This window comes from Salmo trutta, chromosome 36 (assembly GCF_901001165.1).
Source record: "Salmo trutta chromosome 36, fSalTru1.1, whole genome shotgun sequence".
Taxonomy (NCBI): Eukaryota; Metazoa; Chordata; class Actinopteri; order Salmoniformes; family Salmonidae; genus Salmo; species Salmo trutta.
The window spans coordinates 27,329,166-27,355,799 of NC_042992.1; the positions used below are offsets into that span (position 1 = coordinate 27,329,166).

The 26,634-nt window shown below is 43.8% G+C and overlaps 1 protein-coding gene across 2 annotated transcripts in view; it reads left to right on the plus strand.

The window, feature by feature from the left end:
• Window positions 1-26,634, plus strand: part of LOC115175756 (RNA polymerase II subunit A C-terminal domain phosphatase) — a 112,045-nt gene that overhangs the window by 53,704 nt on the left and 31,707 nt on the right. For both annotated transcript variants that reach the window (XM_029735237.1, XM_029735238.1), the window contains exon 12: window positions 4,770-5,041. In XM_029735237.1, the coding sequence (XP_029591097.1) occupies window positions 4,770-5,041 (272 nt within the window). The remainder of the gene's footprint in view (window positions 1-4,769; window positions 5,042-26,634) is intronic.

Here is a 26,634-nt window from a genome sequence, read left to right on the forward strand (position 1 = left end):
GAATATCTGTAATATAGCTTTAGTGCACTGCATTCATTTCACACCATTTATCTGTTTATAGTTATAATGGATGCATAACGTAAGTGCTATTTCTTTCACATAAGTATCTTCTGAGCCATTGGAATGAGTACAGCTCTTTGTCATTGGTAGCATCTCAGTGCCTCTTGTATTGCTAGATTATAACTATTTAGCTGTCTGGAACAAGGCAGCTGATACACCACTACCCTGCTGCCATTATGTGATGTAGAGCCTCCTATCTGACTGCTGGTGAGTTGTGATATATCGTCTACACTAGTTTAAAGTCCCACTCTGTTAGAGATACATACAGTACTTTAAACTGCACCTCTGTGATGTATACAGTACTTTAACATCATGTCTGACAGAAAGATGGCCCTGCCTCTTGGAAATGCATCAGGAGCTGCCACAGGCACTGTTATCGATCATGTGGAAAAAGGGAGACGATATTGTCCGTCAACATACTCCTGAGGTATTCTGCAAAGTGCCGTTAGGAAGACAAACTTCTTCAAAGACAAACACAGACAGGGCAGTGTGGGTTTGGGAAACACATAGCCGTTCTGCAACAGAAATCCACAGGCTTACGCCTGGTGTTAGGTTACTTTCTGTCAGTGAGAAACACACAGAACCCTTCTACCAACAGTCATTTCATCGACATTCCCAATTCGCAGGTGCCTTAGGGTCTTGAGCTAATTGTATTAGATTAAAACACCTAATAGCAGGCCAGTAAACTTACACTTAACAAAAATATAAACACAACATGTAAAGTGTTGGTCCCATGTTTCATGAGCTGAAATAAAAGATCTCAGAAATGTTCCATACGTACAAAACTCTTATTTCTCTAAAATGTTGTGCACAAATCTCTTTACATCCCTGTTAGTGAGCATTTCTCTTTTGCCAAGGTAATCCATCCACCTGACAGGTGTGGCATATCAAGAAGCTGGTCACAGGTGCACCTTGTGCTGGGGACAATAAAAGCCCACTCTCTAAAATATGCTGTTTTGTCACAATGCCAGAGATGTCTCAAGTTTTGAGGGAGCATGCAATTGGCATGCTGACTGCAGGAATGTCCACCAGTGCTGTTGAATGTTCATTTCGCTACCAACCTCCAACGTAGTTTTAGAGAATGTTGCAGTATGTCCAACCAGCCTCACAACCGCAGACCACATCTAACAACGCCAGCCCAGGACCTCCACATCTGGCTTCTTCACCTGCGGGATCGTCTGAGACCAGCCACCTGGACAGCTGATGAAACTGGGTTTGCACAACCAAAGAATTTCTGCACAAACTGTCAGAAAACATCTCAGAGAAGCTCATCTGCGTGCTCGTCGTCCTCACCAGGGTTTTGACCTAACTGCTTATCGGCAAATTCTCACCTTCGAACTGTACTAGGCAGATGGCAGACAACATGTATAGCGTTGTGTGGGCGAGCGGTTTACTGACGTCAACTTTGTGAACAGTGTCCCGTGGTGGTGGGGTTATGATATGGGCAGGCATAAGCTACGGACGACTGTTACCACAATTTGTATTTTATTGATGGCAATTTGAATGCACAGAGATACCGTGACGAGATCCTGAGGCCCATTGTCGTGCCATTCATCCACCGCCATCACCTCTTGTTTCAGCATGATAATGCACGGTCTCAATCAACAGCCTGATCAACTCTATGTGAAGGAGATGTCGTGCTGCATGAGGCAAATGGTGGTCGCACCAGATACTGGTTTTCTGATCTACACAGCATCACCCCAGCTGATGCTCTCTCACATGGTTCAGCGTTGCTTGCCTCGAAGCGATCGTCGAAGGCATGTCGCTAGGCAGTTGATAGTTTGCAAGCCCTGCAATATCCGACGAGCGTCAGAGCCGGTGTCATAGGATTGGATCTTAGTCCTGTATTGACTATTTCCCTGTTTGATGGTTCGTCAGATGGCTTAGCGGAAATTCTTTTTTAAGCATCCGGACTAATGTCCTGTATCTTGAAATCTGCAGCCCTAGCCTTTAGCTCAGTGGAGATGTTGCCTGTAATCCATGGCTTCTGGTTGGGATATGTATGTACGGTCACTGTGGGGACATCATCGATGCACTTATTAGCCGGTGACTGATGATGTAAACTCCTCAATGCCATCGGATGAATCCCAGAACATATTCTAGTCTGTGGTAGCGAAACAGTCCATTAACTTAGCATCCGCTTCATAGGACCACTTCTGTATTGAGCCCGTCACTTGTACTTCCTGTTTGAGTTTTTGCTTGTAATCAGGAATCAGGAGGATAGAGTTATGTTCTGATTTGCCTAATGGAGGGTGGGTGACAGCTTTGTATGTGTCTCTGTGTGTGTGAAGTAGAGGTGATCTAGAATTTTTTTCCCCCTCTAGTTGCACAGGTGACATGTTCGTAGTAATAAGGTAAAATGGATTTCAGCTTTCCTGCATTAAAGTCAATGGCCACTAGGAGTGCCGCCTCTGGATGCTTATCGCCCTAAACAGCTCGTTGAGTGTGGTCTTAGTGCCAGCATCGTGTTTTGGTGGTAAATAGACAGTTATGAAAAATAGAGAAACTCTTGGTAAATAGTATGGTCTACAGCTTACATGAGGTATTCAAACTCAGGCGAGCAGAACCTAGAGACTTCCTTAATATTAGAGGTTGCGCAGCAGCTGTTGCTCATAGAGAGAGACACACCGCCCCCATGGTCTTACCGGACTCTGCCGTTCTGTCCTGCCGATACATAAAAAAAATAAACGCATCTAGATGTACTGTGCATTTGGAAGGTATTCAAACCCCTTGACTTTTTCCACATTTTGTTACGTTACAGCCTTATTCTAAAATTGATTTAAATTGTTTTTTTCCCCCGCATCAATCTACACACAATACCCCATGATGGCAAAGCAAAAAAATAAAACAATTTATTGACATAATACATTTACGTAAGTATTCAGACCCTTTACTCAGCACTTTGTTGAAGCACCTCTGGCAGCAGTTACAGCCTCAAGTCTTCTTGGGTATGACGCTACAAGCTTGGCACACCTGTATTTTGGGGAGTTTCTCCCATTTCATTTCTGCAGATCCTCTCAAGCTCTGTCAGGTTGGATGGGGAGTGTGGCTGGTCTCTCCCAGAGATGTTTGATCGGGTTCAAGTCCGGGCTCTGGCTGGGCCACTCAAGGACATTCAGAGACTTGTCCCGAAGCCACTCCTGCGTTGTCTTGGCTGTGTGCTTAGGGTCATTGTCTTGTTGGAAGGTGAACCATCTCCCCAGTCTGAGAACCTGCTCCAGAGCGCTCAGGACTTTATCAAGGATCTCTCTGTACTTTGCGCCGTTCATCTTTGCCTCGATCCTGACTTGCCTCCCAGTCCATGTAGAGATGGTTGTCCTTCTGGAAGGTTTTCCCATCGCCACAGAGGAACTCTGGAGCTCTGTCAGAGGGACCATTGGGTTCTTGGTCACCTCCCTGACCACAGCCCTTCTCTCCCAATTGCTCAGTTTGGCAGGGTGGCCAGCTCTAGGAAGAGTATTGGTGGTTCTGAACCTCTTCCATTTAAGGATGATGGAGGCCACTGTGTTATTGGGGACCTTCAATGCTGAAGAAATATTTTTGTACCCTTCCCCAGATCTGTGGACAATTCCTTCAACCTCATGGCTTGGTTTTTGCTCTGACATGCACTGTCAACTGTGGGACCTTATATAGACAGGTGTGTGTCCTTCCAAATCATGTCCAATCAATTGAATTTACCACAGGTGGACTCCAATCAGTTGTAGAAACATCTCAAGGATGATCAATGGAAACAGGATGCACCTGTTTTTGCTTTGTCACCATGAGGTATTGTGTGTAGATTGAGGATTTATTATTTATTTAATCCATTTTAGAATAAAGCTGAAATGCAACAAAGTGTGTTACAAGTGTTCTGAATACTTTCTGAATGCACTGTATATTATCCATGTCCTTGTTCAGCCATGACTCCGAGAAGCATAGTATATTACAGTCCTTAATGTCCTGTTGATAGGATAGTCTTGAACGGAGCTCGTCCAGTTTATTCTCCAGGGATTGCACATTCGCCAATAGAACAGAGGGTAGAGGCGATTTGGGATTTGGGCCTGCTCCAGGATAATCAATGTCTTTCGTCTCTGACTCGTCCAAATTGAGGTTAGTGTTAGCTGTTCTGATGTCCAGAAGCACTTTTCGGTCACTGGAAACGATGGCGCAAAAAAATACACAAAATGGCACAGATGGTCAGGAGCGTGTAAAAACCTCCGCCATTCCATCCAGCACCATTTATATTAGCTAATAATGTATCAGATTACATTGAAAGAAAATATTTACTCAGCTGTTTTTCTATAGACTCAGTGCATTCCTATAGACTTTCCAGGTAAATGATCCTCTCTGAATAACGGAGGTCCAAACAGCATCTGATTGGTGTTCCCTGCAGGCAGAGAGGCATCTGATAGGTTATTCCCTTCAGAATAGACCGTAATTAAACTTGGTAACAGGCCAGAGGAATCCATATGTGAAGAGCTGTTATGTAATTTGCTGCTGGGCCATGTTAACTGCTGTTGCCACCTGATGTGCAAGAGAACGAACTGTAAGAAAAGAGTTAAAGTGAGGGGTTGGTTCAGTGTGTTCTCTAATCATCTGATGGGATCTATGTGAAGAGGTTTTGTGTACTGTATGTTGCGCTCTGGTGGACAATGAGAGGCCTGCTGTACTGTATAGACCACCCTACCCTGGGGGAGCCAAGCCTCACCAAACCGCCTCTCTCTTGTCAGGTGGACGACATGCTAGATGAGGAGAGCGACGAGGAGGGAGAAGGCCGGGGGAAGAAGACGAAGGAGGAGGAAGAGGAGATGGAGGAAGAAGAGGGGCAGCGGCCAAAGGGTAGTGGACAGAGCGCTGAGGGAGAGAAGCACCACCAACGGCACCACCATCACCAGCTGAAGCAGCAGCAGCAGGGTCTGGCCACTGTTGTAGAGGAGATGGCGAAAACAAAGACGCCACCTAGTGACCAGGGCGATACGACGACGGCGGACAGCGTGCCAAGGTAAGGCCACCAGAACACCACCTTTAAACCAGGCAGGGAAGTGTTATGTAACCCATTACCAGATTAGCTGTTTTCTAATGGAACAGTATGTGTTTCATCAAGCAACTTAATGATGAGAGTTTTTAAAGACATCTGCAGCTATAAAGGTAAGGACTATGAAGGTAAGTGATGCGGTCATATTCACCATCGCAGGTTTGTTTCTGATTGGTGCTCTGTGACTCACCACAGAACCACTACAGTCTAGTGGTGGTAATACCAAAGTAGCCATCCTCTCCTTCAATATTCCAGGCTTGGTCTGTTTCCATGGTGATGTTTCCATGCTGGAAACAAACCAGCCAGATGGAGGGGGTTAGGGTTACAGTCTCCCACTTCTGCGGGACAGGGTAGCGAGTCTACACTTCCAGAAATCTGCCTCCCAGATGCTTGTCTTGCTCTGTGCTAACGCTGCCCAGTTTAGAGCCTGGAAACAGGGTGTAAAGGCCTCCATCTGTGTCCTCCACCCACACCACAGGGAAGCCAGGTGGGACAGGTCCTCAGTCATATGGTGTCCCGCCTAGGGACGTGCACTCTTATTCAAATATCCGAACAGAGGGTAGTGTTCCAATACTTATTTTTTACATTAAAAAAACATGTTTAGGCCTATTTTAACACTGAAAAGGCTTTTTCTAAATTAGCTCAATGTGTAGCAAGTGGAGTAAGAGTTCTCTAATGCAATGCAGGATGGAATAAAATTACAGAATTAAAAGTTAGTGAAATGAGAAAGAGTAGGCTACAATGAGAAACCAACAGGTAGGCTGTTTTATCGGAATGGGGTTGGGGAGAAAGCTCAGCATGTAGCTTCAATTAGCCTACAGTAGCTAGCTATAGCTGGCTAGCTTACCTAGCTAGCTTCTCTAGGCTACTCCAGTCAAAACAGGCGCTACATGTTAGCTAATATTGGCTGTAGCTGAGTTGCCTTTGCTAGTGGCTACTGCGTCTCTCTCCATCTGCTCGCCCCCATCTCACACACACACACACACACCGCCCCCGCCGCAGCTGCAGCAATGGAGCGCCAGCCTCTCTCCCTCGCGCAGCAGTGCTCAGGTCAAAACATAAGTTTAAAAAAAAAAAACATGTATTTCAAATATCCAGATATCTGACAAAAATTCATGATAATATTCGAATAGTGAAATTATTTCAATCCCTAGTCCCGCCTACATGAGGAGACGAGGAGCTTGGGCTTAGTGTTATACCTTGAGGAAGAGAGAGGAATGGACAGATGCCTTGTTGAAGTCTGCTGATCTGACAGTTCGTGTGTTACGACTCAAGGATACTGAAGGCCGAAAGGTACATAGCACCGCTGCCCAGAATGCCGGCAGTACATGTTTTGTTGTTCACATAGCACAGATCTTCCGTCTGCTTCTAAATTTGTAGATGGTTAAGTAAGCTAACTAGCACGCTGCGCTGATGTTGTTGCTAGCAACCTAGAATTTGTAGTCCTTGTTGATACTACAAGATGTTCTATAATGAGTTATTCACATATAATTGCTTTATAGAGGATTCTTTATATGTCTGTGAAGATATGTATTTTTTTTAAGTACATTTTAAGTGGCGGGAAAAAAATAAACTAGAAAGTTCTATCTCCATAAAGCCATTTGAACGTGGATCTCCACCACTAACTTTTCTACTGGTGTTCAACCTTTTAAACTCTTGTAGTTGACTGTTGTAGTGCATTTGTTGTGTATATTTGGCATGGGACGGAAAGAGAGACGGGCACAGAAGTAGGCCGAAGGAGAAACAGAAGGGCTACAGCACCATTCTGTGACTGTCTGCCTGTGTACAAGCACACAGAGCCTGCAAACAATTAAAGCATCTCCTTAATGCAGCTTTGCCAATCAGAGTAGCCAGGTTGGACTCAGAGAGAGCGAGAGAGAGCAGGATGAGAAGACTGATGGCCAGGAAAAATAGAAGAGGAGGATAGGAGGTGGAGCATTAGGGCTGCTGTCATAAGATCTGTTGCTCCTTGTTAGAACCAAGAGGTCAGACACAACGTGAAACTGATGGGTACTTGGCACAGTAGGAGGCCTTTCGTTCTCTTGCCTTTCGTTCTCTTGCCTTTCGTTCTCTTGGCTCATCATTGCAAAAGATTGTCTAAGCAGGAGGCAGACAGGTAGTCAACGAGGTAGTGTTATTTTCTTCAGGAACTCTGGCTAGTGGCTACATTATGGCAGCAAATATAGAGATTAGCCTACATCACACAAACGCTGATAGTTTTTATATGGTAAATGACATGTGCAGTACGTGATCCGGATCCTTAGCTTTGAGAAAGTGGTTTCCGGGAGTGGTGGGGGTGAAAACGTTGTATTCGCAGACACGGTATGGAACAAAAGACGAGGCCTGCTGGTACCAACCTGAGAGGGGAGCCGAAAGGAGTGACGATAAATAAAAAATAAGGCACTTTTCCCAGTCTAATCCACCCCCTTTTCATCTGAATTGTTCTAACTAAAACAATAAAGCTGCATAATATATCTTTTTTTTTACTCAACCAAGTCTCTTAATGTTAGTTTGATAACTGAGCCAGGCAGTCACACTCTTCATATGAAACGAATGGAGCTGACTAGTTGACAGATTGTTCAACTAGTCAGCTCGGGATTTGAACCAGCAATCTTTAGGTTACTGGCCCAACGCTCTTAACCGCTAGGCCACCTGCCCGCCCAGCATTTGGGAAGCATTCGGATATAAATAAATAATGTAGAACATGCCTCTGACATGTAGAATAAGGAATCACGTTATCCGTTTTCATGAAAGAGCGTTCTATCAGTGCCACGTCTGGCAGACCGTGCTACAGTCGTTCACTCGACCCGCGTCTCCTCAGAGCCCACTGCTGATAGACATGCAAATGAAGTCCGTTAAACAGACCAGGGATGAAAAGCAGCTTGCCTTGTTAACGCTAGCTTTCTCTCTCCTCGTCTATCCATCCACCCATCCCTCTCTCTCTCTCTCTTTGTCTTTTTTCCCCCATCTATGCATCCACCCCTCTCTGGGTCTCGCTCTCCCTTTCTCTCCTCTAGTGATTTAGTGTGTAAAGCTGTCTGTTTGCAGGGTATTTACAGTAACATCAGGATGCAGTACCTGTAAATACTATATTTGAAGAAGCCTGGCATTTATATATGAGTACTTAGTATAAGACATTCATACAACATTAAATATCCCTCACTGCTAGTATAATAATGGTGTCGTACTGTTAAATAAATAAGAAAGGTGAGTCTGGCAAAGTGAATATGATAGTTCTGTGCCACTTTACCATCTACGGAATGACCGGATGTACATGGGACTGAATTGGACTGGTTCTATTTTGGACTAAGAGGTGAGCGTGCCTCCATTTCTTTTCTTCTCCATCTTTACATCCCTCACCTCCACCACTTCTTCATTTTAGCCTCTAAACTGACAGGAACCTGTTGCTAAGATACTGTAGAACTAGAGAGCCATAGAACCAGCGTGCGTCTCTGTTCTCTTGAGACTTTCAGCCCCTCTGGCGTCCTGGTCCCCTGAAGTTATTTCATCAAAAAAATGAAAAAGGTATCTAGGGCAATATCCCTTACCCCAGCTCTATCTTTTCAGTAGAATGAATGACAGCTGATGTTTACTTTTTTTTTTTAAACAACCATGGAGCGATACAGAAGAGAAGAGTTTGTTTTCATCCAAGTATGACAACATCAAAAACATAGAGATTGAGTGAGAAACAGTTTTCAATTTGTTATCTTGAATAAAAGTAAATGTTTGCACGGTCATTTCTTTGTGCGGCTTTTCATTCAGTTGAATGCACACAGGCATATGTGGGATGCCAACAGAACTCCAAAGTAAATTAAGAATGCACCTTGCCTTCCTCCGCTCCTGTTGGTCATTCTCCTTCACCACAGGAGTAGAATAACAATTCTCCGAATCCGTGTGGGATATAAGCCTACTGTGCCCCCTGTTTACTAAATGGCTATTCAAAAAGCTGCCATTGACTAGGACTTTTGCGATCTGCGATATTTAGACAATACTGGTTAATGTTCCCGACTTCGACTACTTAATTTTTCCATGGCCAGTTGCTATGGATACCGTCAGGGCAGAGAACAGTAATATGACGTTGTCAAGTTCTGTAATTAACAACTGGGAGAGAAAAAGACAATTACAACACTGCAATACTAACCATTTAAATCAGCTACTTATGTAACCTCCAACTTTTCAGGACATATATATACTCCCTCCCTTATCTGCACTTTCAACTTGATGTTGAAATTGAAATCAGTCAGTCAGGTGGGTTAAGGTCAGCCTCAGAAGTCATGAGCTGAATATCGCGGTTTGATTCTGACGGTGCGTTAGTACAGTGATTTATGTGGATGACTGAATGTGAATGGTCGTAGTTAAAAAAATAAAAATAAAGAGAAAAAACCCAGCAGTTTCTTGTAGTTTTTTTTTGTCAATGAAAAGTACAGCACTTTCACCTCTGCGGGAGATGGTCTATCTTTGGAAGAGGTGAGAGGCAGCCTAGCGGGAGGAAGGAGGTGGGCGGTACCCTCCTCTACCCCACTCTTCATTCTGCAATGATTGCAATCAGCCACCACTCCACGCCATGTTATGCTACTCTTGTCATCTGGAGTGGCGTGGTCGGATGCTTGATTTTCTTCAGGAAGTCGAGGCATTTTGAATGTAATAATAGAGACTTGTGATTGGCTACTAATGCCGTCATGGTCCCGAGATGTGTTGATGTAACATACAGGAAGGAACATCTCTGGCCAGGAAGTTGAGGGGCTGTAATAGTGGGTTAGGATGGCAATGACGCACAGAATCGTCAGCAATCAATTCTTCTAGAAAATGAATAATCTTCCCCCCACACTGCAACTGAACTGCCTGAGCAAAATAGATGTGACATTTGTCACAAAGTTGAGGGTTTTTTACTTGAAGCACAGAGGGATGGAGAGCCCTTGAATTAATGCCACCATCTTTAAAATCACTGAAATGTTATTGTCAGAATTTTTCTCCAACTCTCCTTTCATGTTCTGACTCTCCAATACTACTTTACTGGGCAGAGTTTTGACCTTTCTTCCTGGCACACTCTTTATTTCTTTTTAAGCCGTTGAAAATATCGCTTAAGCTACCGTCTAAGCTGGAGCGAGTAACGTGAGCGTTTTTTTTCCTTCCTCATGTTGACATTTGTACTGTAATTAAGTTTGTGTATTCATTCCATTAACTTCTGTTTTGTCTTGGCTCCACTGCCTCCCATTTCTCTCAGGACAAATGGAGGAGAGCAGAGTTCATGCTGTTGAGTTTGGCAACTCTGTTTTTAAAGTCTAGAACCACTATATACAAAGTATATAAGCAGTACAGCAGAAATCATTTCACTGACTCTGAGCTTCGGAGGTTTCAGATATGCCTAGCCACACCAGTGATGTTAAGTAGTACTTTCAAGTATTTTTACTCAAGTCATTTTTTTTTTTTGTATCTGTACTTTACAATTTATATTTTGACTACTTTTACTCCACTACATTCTTAAAGAAAATAATCTACTTTTTACTCCAGTGCAGGAAAATTATCCAATTCACGCACTTGTCAAAATAACATCCGTGGTCATCCCTGCTCCCTCCGATCTGGTGGACTCACTAAACACACATGGATCGTTTGTAAATTATGTTGGAGTGTGCCAACGGCTATCTGTAAATTAGAAAAACAAGAAAATCGCTCCATCTGGTTTGCCTAATATAAGGAAGTTGAAATGATTTATACTTTTGATACTTAAGAATATTTTAGCAATTATATTTACTTTTGATACTTAAGTATATCTAAAACCAGATACTTTTAGACTTTTTACTCAGGTAGTATTTTACTGGGGGACTTTCACTTTTACTTGAGCCATTTTCTATTAAGGTATCTTTTGCTTTTACTCAAGTACGACTTGAGGAATCTCAGTATAGAGCTGCTAGACAACCCAGAGTCAATGACACAGATCACACATCTCCATGTGGGGTTTAATGTCAGTCTGACGCTGTCAGCCGAGTCATGCCTGGCTGTCTGCCTCAGGGTAGCAGGGATGAGATGAGTAAGATGGTGTGTGTGTGTGTGTGTGTGTGTGTGTGTGTGTGTGTGTGTGTGTGTGTCCGTATCCGTGCTGCGGGAGCCTGTTTGTCTGCGTAAACTGTCAGTCGTCCGCAAAGAGCTGACGGCCTGCCGCAGGCCTGTTTCTGGTCTGGAGACTCAGCATGCCAGACAGGGATCTCAACGGGTCACTGGTGCCTCAGCAGTCATGAATATGCATTAATATGTGTAATAAGTAATGACATCTTGAGCGCAACATTGAACAAATAATGACTCGCTCTTGCATTTTCTATCTAACCCTCTTCCCTTTTCCTTTGTGACATTCTCCTTCCTCTTACTTTGTGTATTATATGTCATACATTGACTTTCGGCCCATGGCTCTTACAGCAGTTAGGCTAACCTTATTCATTTCCTGTTGTCTGCTGCCTTTCCTCATTTTGTTTCTTTCTCTCTCTCTGCCCCTCTCTCGCTCTCTGCCCCTCTCTCGCTCTCTGCCCCTCTCTCGCTCTCTGCCCCTCTCTCGCTCTCTGCCCCTCTCGCTCTCTGCCCCTCTCGCTCTCTGCCCCTCTCTCTCTCTGCCCCTCTCTCTCTCTGCCCCCTCTCTCTCTCTGCCCCTCTCTCTCTCTCTCTGCCCTCTCTCTCTCTGCCCCTCTCTCTCTATCTCTGCCCCTCTCTCTCTATCTCTGCCCCTCTCTCTCTCTGCCCCTCTCTCTCTCTGCCCCTCTCTCTCTCTGCCCCTCTCTCTCTCTCTCTGCCCCTCTCTCTCTCTCTCTGCCCCTCTCTCTCTCTCTCTGCCCCTCTCTCTCTCTGCCCCTCTCCCTCTCTCTGCCCTCTCTCTCTCTGCCCCCTCTCTCTCTGCTCTCCTCTCTCTCCTCTCTCTCTCTCTCTCTGCCCCCTCTCTCTCTCTCTCTCTGCCCCTCTCTCTCTCTCTCTGCCCCCTCTCTCTCTCCTCTCTCTGCCCTCTCTCTCTCCTCTCTTCCTCTCTCTGCCCCTCTCTCTCTCCTCTCTCTCTCTGCCCCTCTCTCCTCTCTTCTCCTCTCTCTCTCTGCCCTCTCTCTCTTGGCCCCTCTCTCTCTCCTCCTCTCCTACTCTTGCCCCCTCTCTCTCTGCCCTCTCTCCTCTCTCCTCTCATCTCGCTACTGCCCTCTCTTCTCTCCTCTGCCTCTCTCTCTCTCTCTCTCTATGCCCCTCTCTCTCCTTCTCTCCTCACTCTGCCTCTCTCTCTCTCTCTCTCTCTCTGCCCCTCCTCTACTCTCTTCTACTTTCCCTCTCTCTCTCTCCTTTCTCTGCCCCTCTCTCTCTCTCTCTGCCCCTCTCTCTCTCTCTCTCCCCCTCTCTCTCTCTCTCTCTGCCCCTCTCTCTCTCTCTCTGCCACTCTCTCTCTCTCTCTGCCCCTCTCTCTCTCTGCCTCTCTCTCTCTCTCTGCCTCTCTCTCTCTCTCTCTCTCTCTCTCTCTATCTCTCTGCCTCTCTCTCTCTGCCTCTCTCTCTCTCTCTGCCTCTCTCTCTCTCTCGTCATGGGTGTGAGAGTCTCTAAAGACTGCAGTGAATTGGTCTCTATCTAGAGTGGTTCTTAACACGTGGAGCTTTTCTTTTAGCCCTATGGACTGTACCATCCTTCTGCGATATAGTCAACGTAACCAGGACTAGACATATTCATACATGCATTCAAAAAGATTTAGCCTTTGATTAATTATCCTGTGTAGATGTTTTAAGATTCTTCTCATCTTTCCCCTTTAATCTTCTCATTTCGATTATTTGATGCACTTTGTTAATAATATGTGTTTCCTGGATGTATTCAGCTGCTTGGCTCTAATTAAAGACTCCGTCTTATAGCCGATCAAAGCAACGCATCACCAGCCGTGCGTGTGTGGGACTGTGTGTGTTGACTAGAGGGGTGTCACCATGCCTCATAATTGTTACTTGTCAGATTGAGTGTGTCTCTAATGTAGTTTTGCTTTCATTTTATCCTGCCTGCAGTTCCTGTATGTTTCCGCTCCTCATCCCAGATTACACACCACAGTGCCTCCCATTTCACACAGCATCACAAATCCTACCAACACATGCCTAAAATACAGCTACAAACAATGGCACTTAACACAACCTAAACAGTGTACTGTATACACCGAGAGATAAGGAACAGCAGGGAACATGGAGGCTACAGCTTTTACCAGGATTTAGCCTTAAACTCTTTCTCTCTGCCGAGGAGGCTGTCTCTCTGCCGAGGAGGCTGTCTCTCTGCCGAGGAGGCTGTCTCTCTGCCTTCAGGGTGTCTTGACCTCCAGAAGGCTCTGCGGAGGCCTGATCATTGTTTCATCTTGTTAGCTCCTCTGTAGGTGGTGTGTTTGTGGCCATGAGGAGATGAGCCCCATGCAGTGTCCTGGCCATGTCTGACTCAATCAGGAATAAATATGGAACTGACTGACCTGCTCTCTTCTGAACAGTGCTGTTTTATCTAACGCTGCTCTGAAATGGACTGATTTCTGAAAACAAAACAGGACTTTGGAGTAGGGTCAGTGCTGATATACTGTATATCGAGGTTATGCTCGTGAATTACTATCACGTTTCACATCTAAAACCAGGGTATTGGCCTACTGTTCAATATGTTTGCCATCTGGATTTGATGTATTCCCCCTCCTGCTGTTGTCGTGGAAATTCAGTACTGAGAGAGACTTTCTTTTCTTCAAACAATCATCTTTATTTAATATTGATTGATTATTGCAATAATGAAGCCATCAATCCAACAGTCTTGACTGTCGGACCAAGTGCTTGAATCATACAGGGAATACCGGGTCTTTATATACCAAGCCTAAAACTTCTTCAACCATGGCTGGCTCCACCCTGAATAAAGCTTCACAGCCACATTCCAGTCTATCATTAGTGGTGCATGTGAGACATACAGTTGAAGTCGGAAGTTTACAAACACTTACGTTTTTCAACCCCTCCACACGTTTTTTGTCCTGACAGACTTGCCAAAAGTCTGTTAACATCTACTTTGTGCATGACACAAGTAATTTTTCCAACAATTGTTTACACACAGATTATTTCACTTATAATTCACTATCACAATTCCAGTGGGTCAGAAGTTTACATACACTAAGTTGACTGTGCCTTTAAACAGCTTGGAAAATTCCAGAAAGTGATGTCATGGTTTTAGAAGCTTCTGATAGGCTAATTGACATAATTTGAGTCAATTGGAGGTGTACCTGTGGATGTATTTCAAGGCCTACATTCAAACTCAGTGCCTCTTTGCTTGACATCATGGGAAAATCAAAAGAAATCAGCCAAGACCTCAGAAAGAAAATTGTAGACCTCAAGTCTGGTTCATCCTTGGGAGCAATTTCCAAACGCCTGAAGGTACCACGTTCATCTGTACAATCAATAGCACGCAAGTATAAACGCCATGGGACCACGCAGGCGTCATACTGCTCAGGAAGGAAACTCGTTCTGTCTCCTAGCGATGAATGTACTTTGGTGTGAAAAGTGCAAATCAATCCCAGAACAACAGCAAAGGACCTTGTGAAGATGCTGGAGGAAACAGGTACAAAAGTATCTATATCCACAGTAAAACGAGTCCTATATCGACATAACCTGAAAGGCTGCTCAGCAAGGAAGAAGCCACTGCTCCAAAGCCACCATTAAAAAAGCCAGACTACGGTTTGCAACTGCACATGGGGACAAAGATTGTACTTTTTGGCGAAATGTCCTCTGGTCTGATGAAACAAAAATAGAACTGGTTGGCCATAATGACCATTGTTATGATTTGAGGAAAAAGGGGGAGGCTTGCAAGCCGAAGAAGACTATCCCAACCGTGAAGCACGGTGGTGGCAACATCATGTTGTGGGGGTGCTTTGCTGCAAGAGGGACTGGTGCACTTCACAAAATAGATGGCATCCCAGGAATACCTGGGATAGGATATAGTAATCCTTCTAACCCCCCTCTGCTAAATGATGTAAATGAGGAAGGAAAATGAGGTGGATATATTGAAGCAACATCTCACGACATCAGTCAGGAAGTTAAAGCTTGGTCGCAAATGGGTCTTCCAAATGGACAGTTGAGGCAAAATAGCTTAAGGACAACAAAGTCAAGGTATTGGAGTGGAAGGCTACCTGAAACATTTGACCCAAGTTAAACAATTTAAAGGCAATGCTACCAAATACTAATTGAGTGTATGTATACTTCTGACCCACTGGGAGAACACTGAAATGTTTGTTCTATTCCTTCAGACTGTCACTATCTCATCTATAGAATGCATTCCCAGTTAGACCGGAGACATACGTCTCACACGAATCACTAATGATAGACTGGAATGTGGCTGTAAAGTTTTATCACCGAGACATCTATCAGTTGTCAGCTTCAAGATATCTCTAGTAAAACCCCTGTCCTCGACACCCAGACTAGCTGCAGGAATCTAGAGTGGACCCCGTTAAAAAACTCAGCCTTAGCAGGCCAGTCTTACTCTTAGTTAAATATATAATAGTTTACTATTAATATAAAAAAATCTGTTAAGTATGTCATTTTTCTATCACAAGGTTTACTATCTCCACCATGTTGCAAACTCCCGGCCCAAGGGGTAGCTAAGCCTATGTCTTCCTGTTTGTTTGGCCTTAGTATGACTGCACAGGATAGGCTTTTCCAAATGGTATACTGTACATCTCTCTCGTTGGGCATGGAGGAGAAGAGAGGAGCCGAGAGCTGCCCTGGGGCAGTGGTGTGCAGTGGGGATCGTTCCGTGTGTCTCCATTGACTGGTTGTTGACATCAAAGCAGCTGTAGAGCCACACCATGTTTTACTATCTGATAACCGATTAAATATGAATCACTGCTAAAGCCCACCGGACAGTACTAAGGCGCTTGATCGCTCACTCACTCGTTCTTTCTCTTGTTTGCTCTCTCTCCTCTCTCTCTTTTACACATTTATACACACACTCACAATCTCTAAAGCACCCATGCTTTGACTTGCCCCTTTGAAAGCCTGGATGACTATATCCCATCCTAGAAGCACCAAGTAGCTGTGAGAATCTCGTATTGATGCAGGGCCAGGAGTCATAGTCCAGATCTGTCTCTAGAGATGCTTCATATCTCACCCCTCTGGAATATTATCGAATCCATTTTTTGGGGTCACATACACATGGTTAGCAGATGTCATTGCGAGTGTAGCGAAGTGCTTGTGCTTCTAGTTCCGACAGTGCAGCAATATCTAACAAGTAATATCTAACAATTCCACAACATACCTAATACACACAAATCTAAATAAAGGAATGGAATAAGAATATATAAATATATGGATGAGCAATGACAGAGCGGCATAGGCTAAGAAGCCATAGTATAGAATACAGTATATACATATAAGATGAGTAATGCAAGATATGTAAGCATTATTGAAAACATAAAGTGGCATTATTAAAGTGACTAGTGTTCCATTTATTAAAGTGGCCAATGTATGGTAGCGGGGTGAACAGGCAGTGGCTCGGTCTTTTTGGCCTTCCTGTGACATCGGGTGCTGTAGGTGTCCTGGAGGGCAGGTAGTTTGCCCCCGGTGATGTGTTGTGCAGACCGCACCACCCTCTGGAGAGTCATGCAGTTGTGGGTGATGCAGTTGCCGTACCAGGCGGTGATACAGCCTGACAGGATGCTCTCAATTGTGCATCTAAAAGTTTGTGTGGGTTTTAGGTGACAAGCCAAATTTCTTCAGCCTCCTGAGGTTGAAGAGGCGCTGTTGCGCTGCCTTCACCGCGCTGTTGCGCTGCCTTCACCACACTGTCTGTGTAGGTGGACCATTTCAGTTTGTCCGTGATGTATGTTTCCACCTTCTCCACTGCTGTCCCTCTGCTGTTTCCTGAAGTCCACGATTATCTCCTTTTGTTTTGTTGATGTTGAGTGAGAGGTTATTTTCCTGACACCACACTCCAAGAGCCCTCACCTCCTCCCTGTAGGCTGCTTTGTCGTTGTTGGTAATCAAGCCTACTACAGTTGTGTCTGCAAACTTGATGATTGAGTTGGAGGCGCGCATGGCCACGCAGTCATGGGTGAACAGGGAGTACAGGAGGGGGCTGAGCACGCATCCTTCTGGGGCCTCAGTGTTGAGGATCAGTGAAGTGGAGATTTTGTTTCCTACCTTCACCCCCTGGGGCGGGCCCGTCAGGAAATCCAGGACCCAGTTGCACAGAGCGGGGTTGAGATCCAGGCCCTCAAGCTTAATGATGAGCTTGGAGGATACTATGGTGTTGAATGCTGAGCTGTAGTCAATGAACAGCATTCTGACATAGCTATTCCTCTTGTCCAGATGGGATAGGGAAGTGTGCAGTGTGATGCAAATTGAAGTGGGTCTAGGGTGACGGGTAAGGTGGAGGTGATTATATAATCCTTGACTTGTCTCACAAAGCACTTCATGATGACAGAGGTGAGTGCGGGCAAAGGTGTTTTAGCTTGTCTGGAAGCAAGACGTCGGTGTCCGTGACGTGGCTGGTTTTCCTTTTGTAGTCCGTGATTGTCTGTCTGTATTATCTCTACTTCAAAGTGGAAATCCTTGGGTTGGGACTTACTGGGTGTTATTGGTATCTATCTGCCCCTCTTGTCTCACCACATCTGGGGCTTCCATCAGAGCATAGCAGAGGCCTACATATTGATGAGGATATCCCCTTACTGTAGGTTTCTCCTCTCCTCCTCACTGGGGTCATTAAGAACATGTTCTCTGGCCCCGGTGTTTGACAGACAGGACTTGGAAAGCTGCTGATAATGAAAGACGTCCTCTGTCTGATAATACATTGACTACTTCTCCTCTCCTCTCTCTATTTGATAATACTGTACATTCACTCATTTTCCTCTCCATGAAATATTCACCAAGTAAAACCCTTAGATAGGCCTGATGGAGAGTGTTGGAATGATTCATTTCTGATATGTGAGCGGCAGGTAGCCTAGCGGTTAAGGTGTTTGGCCAGTAACCAAAAGGTTGCTGGTTCGAATCCCCAAGCTGACTAGGTGAAAAAATCTGTCTGTGCCCTTGAGCAAGGCACTTAACTCTAATTGCTCCTGTAGGTCGCTCTGGATAAGAGCGTCTGCTAAATGACTGAAATGTAAGAATGTATGGTGTGTTTAACAGAGAGATGGTGTGTGGGTGGTGTCTGTGGCACTGTGGACACAGGCCATTTAATGGCTGTATATAGAATAGTATATTGTCCCCTGCTGTTTCTAATATAGATGTCTTATTTTTTTCTTCTTCCGATCCCCGATTTATTAAATCACTAAACTGAGTTTGCACACTAATTTAGCACGGCCTCCAATTGCATCGCTTGCGTAATGTACTGACTGCTTTCTCTTTTTTTCTGTGAGCATGACCGGTATTGTTTTACATTTATGAATATTGACATTGTCATTTCACGCCTGTGAATCTGACTTAAATGTCTTGAAGTCAGTCCTCCCAGCTCTATAAAACAGAGAGGGGAGATGGAGAGGAAGGGATTTTCAGAAAGTGCATATTAAGCGCTCACATATGAAAGCCTTGCTGCTGTTATTTTTTTACGGTGCTTTGTCAGCTAGGGCTGTTGGAGGGAGGTTCCGTCGCGATTTTAGCAAGTAAATCTTGGTGGGGCAAAGATTTATTTTTTATTTTTATGCATGCCAGCGACGCCACTAAACTATAACTGTGACAACGGTGCCCACAAACTGTAAGGGCCTACGTAAAGCTGTCCCAACAGCAGTCCCAACACCTTACCACTGCTACAGCTGGCTATCAGTGGAGCCTTGTCTGACAGCAAAACAGTTCATTCAGCCTCATTTACTGTCTTTTTGGAGAGAAAAAACTGCTGATATGGCTGACTTGCTTAAACAAATGTGGTTTCTACTGACAATTGAGATGTACAAACTATGGCGAAAGGGAACGAGGAGTGGATAATATAGTAGTCAATATTACTTTGTTAAGCGACAGAATTCAGAACATGGACCGTTCTTACTGTATCCTCCCTGTTCACCAAGTCAAAACTGTAGGTGAAAGGAAGAGGGGCAAAGGGACCAAATTATTAGGGTGAGGCACAGGGGCTACTAACAGCTTACTACACAACATGCACTTAGTATGACTTTCTTAGCTACAATACACATATCTCTCTGGCATATTACATCATTTATGCAGCAACATACAATACATTTTTGGACTCACCTTGTTGTGCTCACTTTAACAGGAAGGTGGCGCGGCAGTCCTTCATGGGCAAATTGTGTCATCAAAGCCTGGCTTTATGGTGCTTTCAACACAAATGGGAACTCTGGGGGGGGAAAACAAGGTTGAATGATGATGACGTTAGTGATCTCTATAAAGAGGCCTGAGTTCCCGGACTGCAATTCCGAGTTGGATGACCGTTCAAAACGTATTTTACCAGTCGGAGCTTGTCAATCAACATTGAAATGTCTAAAACCAAATCGAAATTGTGTAGAAATGATAATGGACCTACATTTTTATAGTCTCTTCACTCTGTCCAGCTTGCTAACAGTCATCGAAACGAAAGCTAGACAGTCAGGGAGCATCAAAAATTCCAAAAGCAATGGATAGAGGTCTATTTTTTGCCAATTTTGACGGCAAGGAAATATAATCACATTTACGTACGCCCCTCCAGACTTCAGTGAAGGCCAAATGCGGCCCGCAGAGGAAATTAGTTTGACACTCCTGCTCTACATTCATTAGTCAACGTCAGCTTGGTTTCTCCTGGGATACAAAACAGAATAGAAAAAGTGACTTCTAAAGCCTTCTCCCTGGGGCTTTGGTTGTTTCAGAAGAGTTAGTTCAATGTCCTAGATGTTTGACCTGAAATGCATGTAGTCAGTTCCGTCTCTTCGTCAGTTGTGTGTAAAGGGGTACTGCATCTGCTGATTTGGCCTCGTTTTTTGGTTTGCTCTTAAGAAATAATGGTGGCCATGACAGAAGCCAAACTTGAGTTGGCTTGGAGGTATGGTTTGATGTGGGTGTTTCTTGGGTGTCCTTGCAACCACCAAGACACACCCATCTGTCAGAACCTTGTCCGCAGCTGTTTCGCCCCACTCAGTCACAACAAACACACCTCCTGCTGGTTGAATCAACTATTGGCAAATGTATGGTGAGATGCCGGAGGAACCGTTGGATAGGTCAGTAACCTGCAGAGTAACATGAGAATAATATACTATTGCTGAATTTATGTAGATCAAATGAAAAAATAAATGTTGTAATTGTATTTATCACGTGCATCTTCAACAGGCTTAGAGTAACAGTGAAATGCTCTACTTATGGACCCTTCCGTAAGTAACACGAGGAATAAATACCAAGTGACAAGATATTCTGACTATCAAATGTAGTAACAGGTCCATGTAGAGTAAAAAAAACGTAACATAGTACCATAGAAGCAGTGTCCTGCTAATATAACGGTCTGTATCTTTCATTGTCATTCCCAGCCAATACATATATTGTGCCTATCTGCATTTTGTCTGGTGGTAATGGGTGTACCTTGGCAAACGTGGTCATGCCCTGTGAGGTATCCCATATGCAACATGGGTTCCCTGATCCTGGAGCAGAATGCACAGAGTTCCTCCCTCCCCTTATTGACTGACATCATTCAGTTCACAAAAAAATACAATACAAGTAAAAATGTCCATTCAGAGACATTAGTATCAAGCCCGTCTTTTAGTCTGTGCTGGCTCCATACATTTCTGTGAACACATACACACATAGTCACTGTTCTATAGGGATAGGGCAGTTAGGGATAGGTGATATCTGACACCCAAACATACACTATGTTGAAGTTTGAACAAGTCTGACTAAACCCTACCTAACTCTGTCTAAACCCTACCTAATTCTGACTAAACCCTACCTAATTCTGACTAAACCCTACCTAATTCTGACTAAACCCTACCTAATTCTGTCTAAACCCTACCTAATTCCCATCGATGACCGTTGCTGAGCAGGCTGGAGGTGAGGCTGGAGGTGAGGTCTTTGCCAGAGCCATGTTGATGGGCATAGCAGTGTAGATCAGCTTCTGGCCCCTCATCAAAGATACTGGTCTGTCAGACAGACACGGAGCACTTATTACATTATCAATGGTGGTTATGATTAGCATGGTGGAACCAACCGGATCGCTGCGTTCACCTTTTCTATTTCACTTCAAATATAATAAAATGGGAAGTAAAATAGAATGGTGAACACAGCGATCAGGCTGGTTCCACAAGGCTAGGTGATGCCCTGGACATCATTTGTACAAATACGGAAGGTAACCCACTTCATTACTTTGGTACATTTGAGAACCCAGTTGTGAAACATTTATGTAAACTGGCATTATTTGTTGCTTATTTTCTACTTCTTAGATGCATATAATGAGCCTGTGAAAGCGGTTGCCGCTGACAGGTGAAGGATGCTGGCCGGATACTTGCTAACGTGTGGCTGATTGTTCCATTCATAGGAATGCTCACAGTGAGGGCATGTCTGCATGAGGCTGATGAGGGCCTCCTTGCTGGTTTTCTCTATACTGCATGTTCGGCTGCAAACTGGACATCTCTCAAACAACTGCAGCAGGCAATCTTATGAGGTGGTGTTAACGGGAGGGCCTGTGACAGGGTGGTATAAATAGACAGCCAAGTGGTAAATTGCATTTAGTTTTAAAGAAAGGACAAAGCTTTTTGCTAATGCACTTCACAACCAAAATTGCTCTACTAGTTGTCTCTGCTTGGCTGGGGAATTAGCCTACTATTTTATCAAGCCAGGTATTTTTGAATACAACATTTCACATTTTACATAACACACATTACCTGTCGTTGTTGATGACGCCGTCTGTCATCAGGGCAGTAACTCGGGTCAACTGTGCACTTTGTCTAACAGAAAAACAGGATCAACAATTGTCATCATCCCTAAATAATAAACATAGCTTGAGAAATAACAATCTAGATTGGAAGCTAATTTATGCTTTGCAGGTGTAGACTGACTGGCTCCAGATTGGATTAGATTCAGGCCGGTGATGCTGTTACACTATGCAACCAACTATGACATGTTTTGCTATGGCCCTGGATTGGTTTAAGTTTGTTGCAGCTAGTTAGTACGCTGTTGTAGTCAGACATGAGTTAGCTACTCTAGTACCACCATTTCTGCATCCAATATTTATATGTGCCCTAGGCATGGGTTGCACCTCGGAGGCTAATGTGACTGTCTTGTCTAAATAACACAAATTTGGAGTGGCATGGAAATACGATGACATTGCTACAGTATGCAAATACTTAGTAGGAAACAATTTTGCCATATTATGTTGTCGTGAAATTTACTTTAGAGAGATGCAATGTTGCCATTACTGTTACTAGCAAAGTTAGTTAAAAATAGCTTGCAATGCTAATGTTAGCTAGCTAAAATAGAGTGGTTCCCTCAATCTTAGTTAGCTGGCAAAACTTATACTGCATCAAAAGTCAATCTGGCGATATCACAATCATAACAAAAGGCTTTCCTACATATTATTTGCCGCCTTTTATAATATTATTGTGTGTCCAAGCCAAATCAGAATTGTATTGAAGTAGGCTAACATTAGTCGGCTAACATTAGCCAGGTAGCTAGCTAGCAAGCTAGCTAGTATTGAAATATAGGCCCAAGTAAGTTAGGGTATTAAGACTAAAAAGGATGCACTCTTAGGACTACAGCTTCATAGTTGTTATACGAGACTGCTATACAAAGCCTACTAATGATGATGATGACATTACTTATTATAATGATGATCATAATAATAATAGTAATGATAACAATAAGATCAAGAAAGAGGGTTATTATTATAATAAATATCATTCTTCTGACAATTTGGAACAGTGTAAATAACACTAAATAAATGATGTAATACCAGAGAGGCTGTTCTTACAGCATAGCAAAGATTTAAAAACAGCTAAAATTGTTTATACGACATGGTGGGATTGAGGTTTGCTGCTCAATGAATCAGTAGGCTATCAAACAAACACTCAAACGGCAACACACAGGATCTGACTTATTTCTCTGTGTGTGTTTGTATGTATGCATGCATATGCATGCATATATGTGTGTATTTGTATGTATTTATTTGTATGTATTTGTGTGTATTTATTTATAAATATATATATATATGTGTATGTATTTATTTATAAATATATATATATATATATATATATATATTTATTTAAGTAAATATATATTTACATATATTTATTTAAGTAAATATATATTTACATATATTTATTTAAGTAAATATATATTTACATATATTTATTTAAGTAAATAAATATATGTATAAATAAATAAATAAATATATATATATATATATATATATATATATATATATATATATATCACTGCTCAAAAAATAAAGGGAACACTTAAACGACACAATGTAACTCCAAGTCAATCACACTTCTGTGAAATCAAACTGTTCACAGGAGCAACACTGATTGACAATAAATTTCACATGCTGTTGTGCAAATGGAATAGACAACAGGTGGAAATTATAGGCAATTAGCAAGACACCCCCAATAAAGGAGTGGTTCTGCAGGTGGGGACCAAAGACCACTTCTCAGTTCCTATGTTTCCTGGCTGATGTTTTGGTCACTTTTGAATGCTGGCGGTGCTTTCTTTCTAGTGGTAGCATGAGACGGAGTCTACAACCCACACAAGTGGCTCAGGTAGTGCAGCTCATCCAGGATGGCACATCAATGCGAGCTGTGGCAAGAAGGTTTGCTGTGTCTGTCAGCGTAGTGTCCAGAGCATGGAGCCGCTACCAGGAGACAGGCCAGTACATCAGGAGACGTGGAGGAGGCCGTAGGAGGGCAACAACCCAGCAGCAGGACCGCTACCTCCGCCTTTGTGCAAGGAGGAGCAGGAGGAGCACTGCCAGAGCCCTGCAAAATGACCTCCAGCAGGCCACAAATGTGCATGTGTCTGCTCAAACGGTCAGAAACAGACTCCATGAGGGTGGTATGAGGGCCCGACGTCCACAGGTGGGGGTTGTGCTTACAGCCCAACACCGTGCAGGACGTTTGGCATTTGCCAGAGAACACCAAGATTGGCAAATTCGCCACTGCCCTGTGCTCTTCACAGATGAAAGCAGGTTCACACTGAGCACATGTGACAGACGTGACAGAGTCTGGAGACGCCGTGGAGAACGTTCTGCTGCCTGCAACATCCTCCAGCATGACCGGTTTGGCGGTGGGTCAGTCATGGTGTGGGGTGGCATTTCTTTGGGGGGCCGCACAGCCCTCCATGTGCTCGCCAGAGGTAGCCTGACTGCCATTAGGTACCGAGATGAGATCCTCAGACCCCTTGTGAGACCATATGCTGGTGCGGTTGTCCCTGGGTTCCTCCTAATGCAAGACAATGCTAGACCTCATGTGGCTGTAGTGTGTCAGCAGTTCCTGCAAGAGGAAGGCATTAATGCTATGGACTGGCCCGCCCGTTCCCCAGACCTGAATCCAATTGAGCACATCTGGGACATCATGTCTCTCTCCATCCACCAACGCCACGTTGCACCACAGACTGTCCAGGAGTTGGCGGATGCTTTAGTCCAGGTCTGGGAGGAGATCCCTCAGGAGACCATCCACCACCTCATCAGGAGCATGCCCAGGCGTTGTAGGGAGGTCATACAGGCACGTGGAGGTCACACACACTACTGAGCCTCATTTTGACTTGTTTTAAGGACATTACATCAAAGTTGGATCAGCCTGTAGTGTGGTTTTCCATTTATTTTTGTGTGATTTTGTTGTCAGCACATTCAACTATGTAAAGAAAAAAGTATTTAATAAGATTATTTCATTCATTCAGATCTAGGATGTGTTATTTTAGTGTTCCCTTTATTTTTTGAGCAGTGTATATTTACATATATATATATATATATATATATATATATATATATATATATTTACGTAATTATATATTTATATATGTATATATATTTACATATGTGTGTGTGTGTGTGTGTTTGGAGTTTGTCAGAATTTGTGGGTTTTTGTTTGTCCACCCGCCTCTTGAGGATTGACCACAAGTTCTCAATGGGATTAAGGTCTGGGGAGTTTCCTGGCCATGGACCCAAAATATTGATGTTTTGTTCCCTGAGCCACTTAATTATCACTTTTGCCTTATGGCAAGGTGCTCCATCATGCTGGGAAAGGCATTGTTCGACACCAAACTGTTCCTGGATGGTTGGGAGAAGTTGCTCTCGGAGGATGTGTTGGTACCATTCTTTATTCATGGCTGTGTTCTTAGGTAAAATTGTGAGTGAGCCCACTGCTTTGGCTGATAAGCAACCCCACACATGAATGGTCTCAGGATGCTTTACTGTTGGCATGACACAGGACTGATTGTAGCACTCACCTTGTCTTCTCCGGACAAGCTTTTTACCAGATGCCCCAAACAATCCCAGTCCTCATCAGTCCAATCCCTGTACCTTCTGCAGAATATCAGTCTGTCCCTGATATTTTTCCTGGAGAGAAGAGGCTTCTTTGCTGCCCTTCTTGACACCAGGCCATCCTCCAAAAGTCTTTGCCTCACAGTGCGTGCAGATGCACTCACACTTGCCTGCTGGCATTCCTGAGCAAGCTCTGTACTGGTGGTGCCCCAATCCCGCAGCTGAATCAACTTTAGGAGACGGTCCTTGCGCTTGCTGGACTTTCTTGGGGGCCCTGAAGCCTTCTTCACAACAATTGAACCGCTCTCCTTGAAGTTCTTGATGATCCGATAAATGGTTGATTTGGGTGCAATCTTACTGGCAGCAATATCCTTGCCTGTGAAGCCCTTTTTGTGCAAAGCAATGATGACGGCATGTGTTTCCGTGCAGGTAACCATGGTTGACAGAGGAAGAACAATGATTCCAAGCACCACCCTCCTTTTGAAGCTTCCAGTCTGTTATTCAAACTCAATAAGCATGACAGAGTGATCTCCAGCCTTGTCCTCGTCAACACTCACTCCTGTGTTAACGAGAGAATCACTGACATGATGTCAGTTGGTCGTTTTGTGGCAGGGCTGAAATGCAGTGGAAATGGTTTTGGGGGATTCAGTTAATTTGCATGGCAAAGAGGGACTTTGCAGTTAATTGCAATTCATCTGATCACTCTTCATAACATTCTGGAGTATATGCAAATTGACATTATACAAACTGAGGCAGCAGACTTTGTGAAAATGTATATTTGTGTCATTCTCAAAACTTTTGGCCACGACTGTATACGTGTATATGTGTGTGTGTGTGTGTGTGTGTTTGTGTGTGTATATATATATATATATACGTATACAGTCGTGGCCAAAAGTTTCCAGCAAGCGCCATACACGACTGTATACGTGTGTGTATATATATTCACACACACACACACACACACACACACATATGTGTGTGTGTGTGTGTGTGTGTATATAGCTTGAAACATTCCAGAAAATGATGTCTTGGCTTTAGAAGCTTCTGATAGGCTAATTGACATCATTTGAGTCAATTGGAGGTGTACCTGTGGATGTATTTCAAGGCCTGCCTTCAAACTCAGTGCCTCTTTGCTTGACATCATGGGAAAATCAAAAGAAATCAGCCAAGACCTCAGAAAAAAA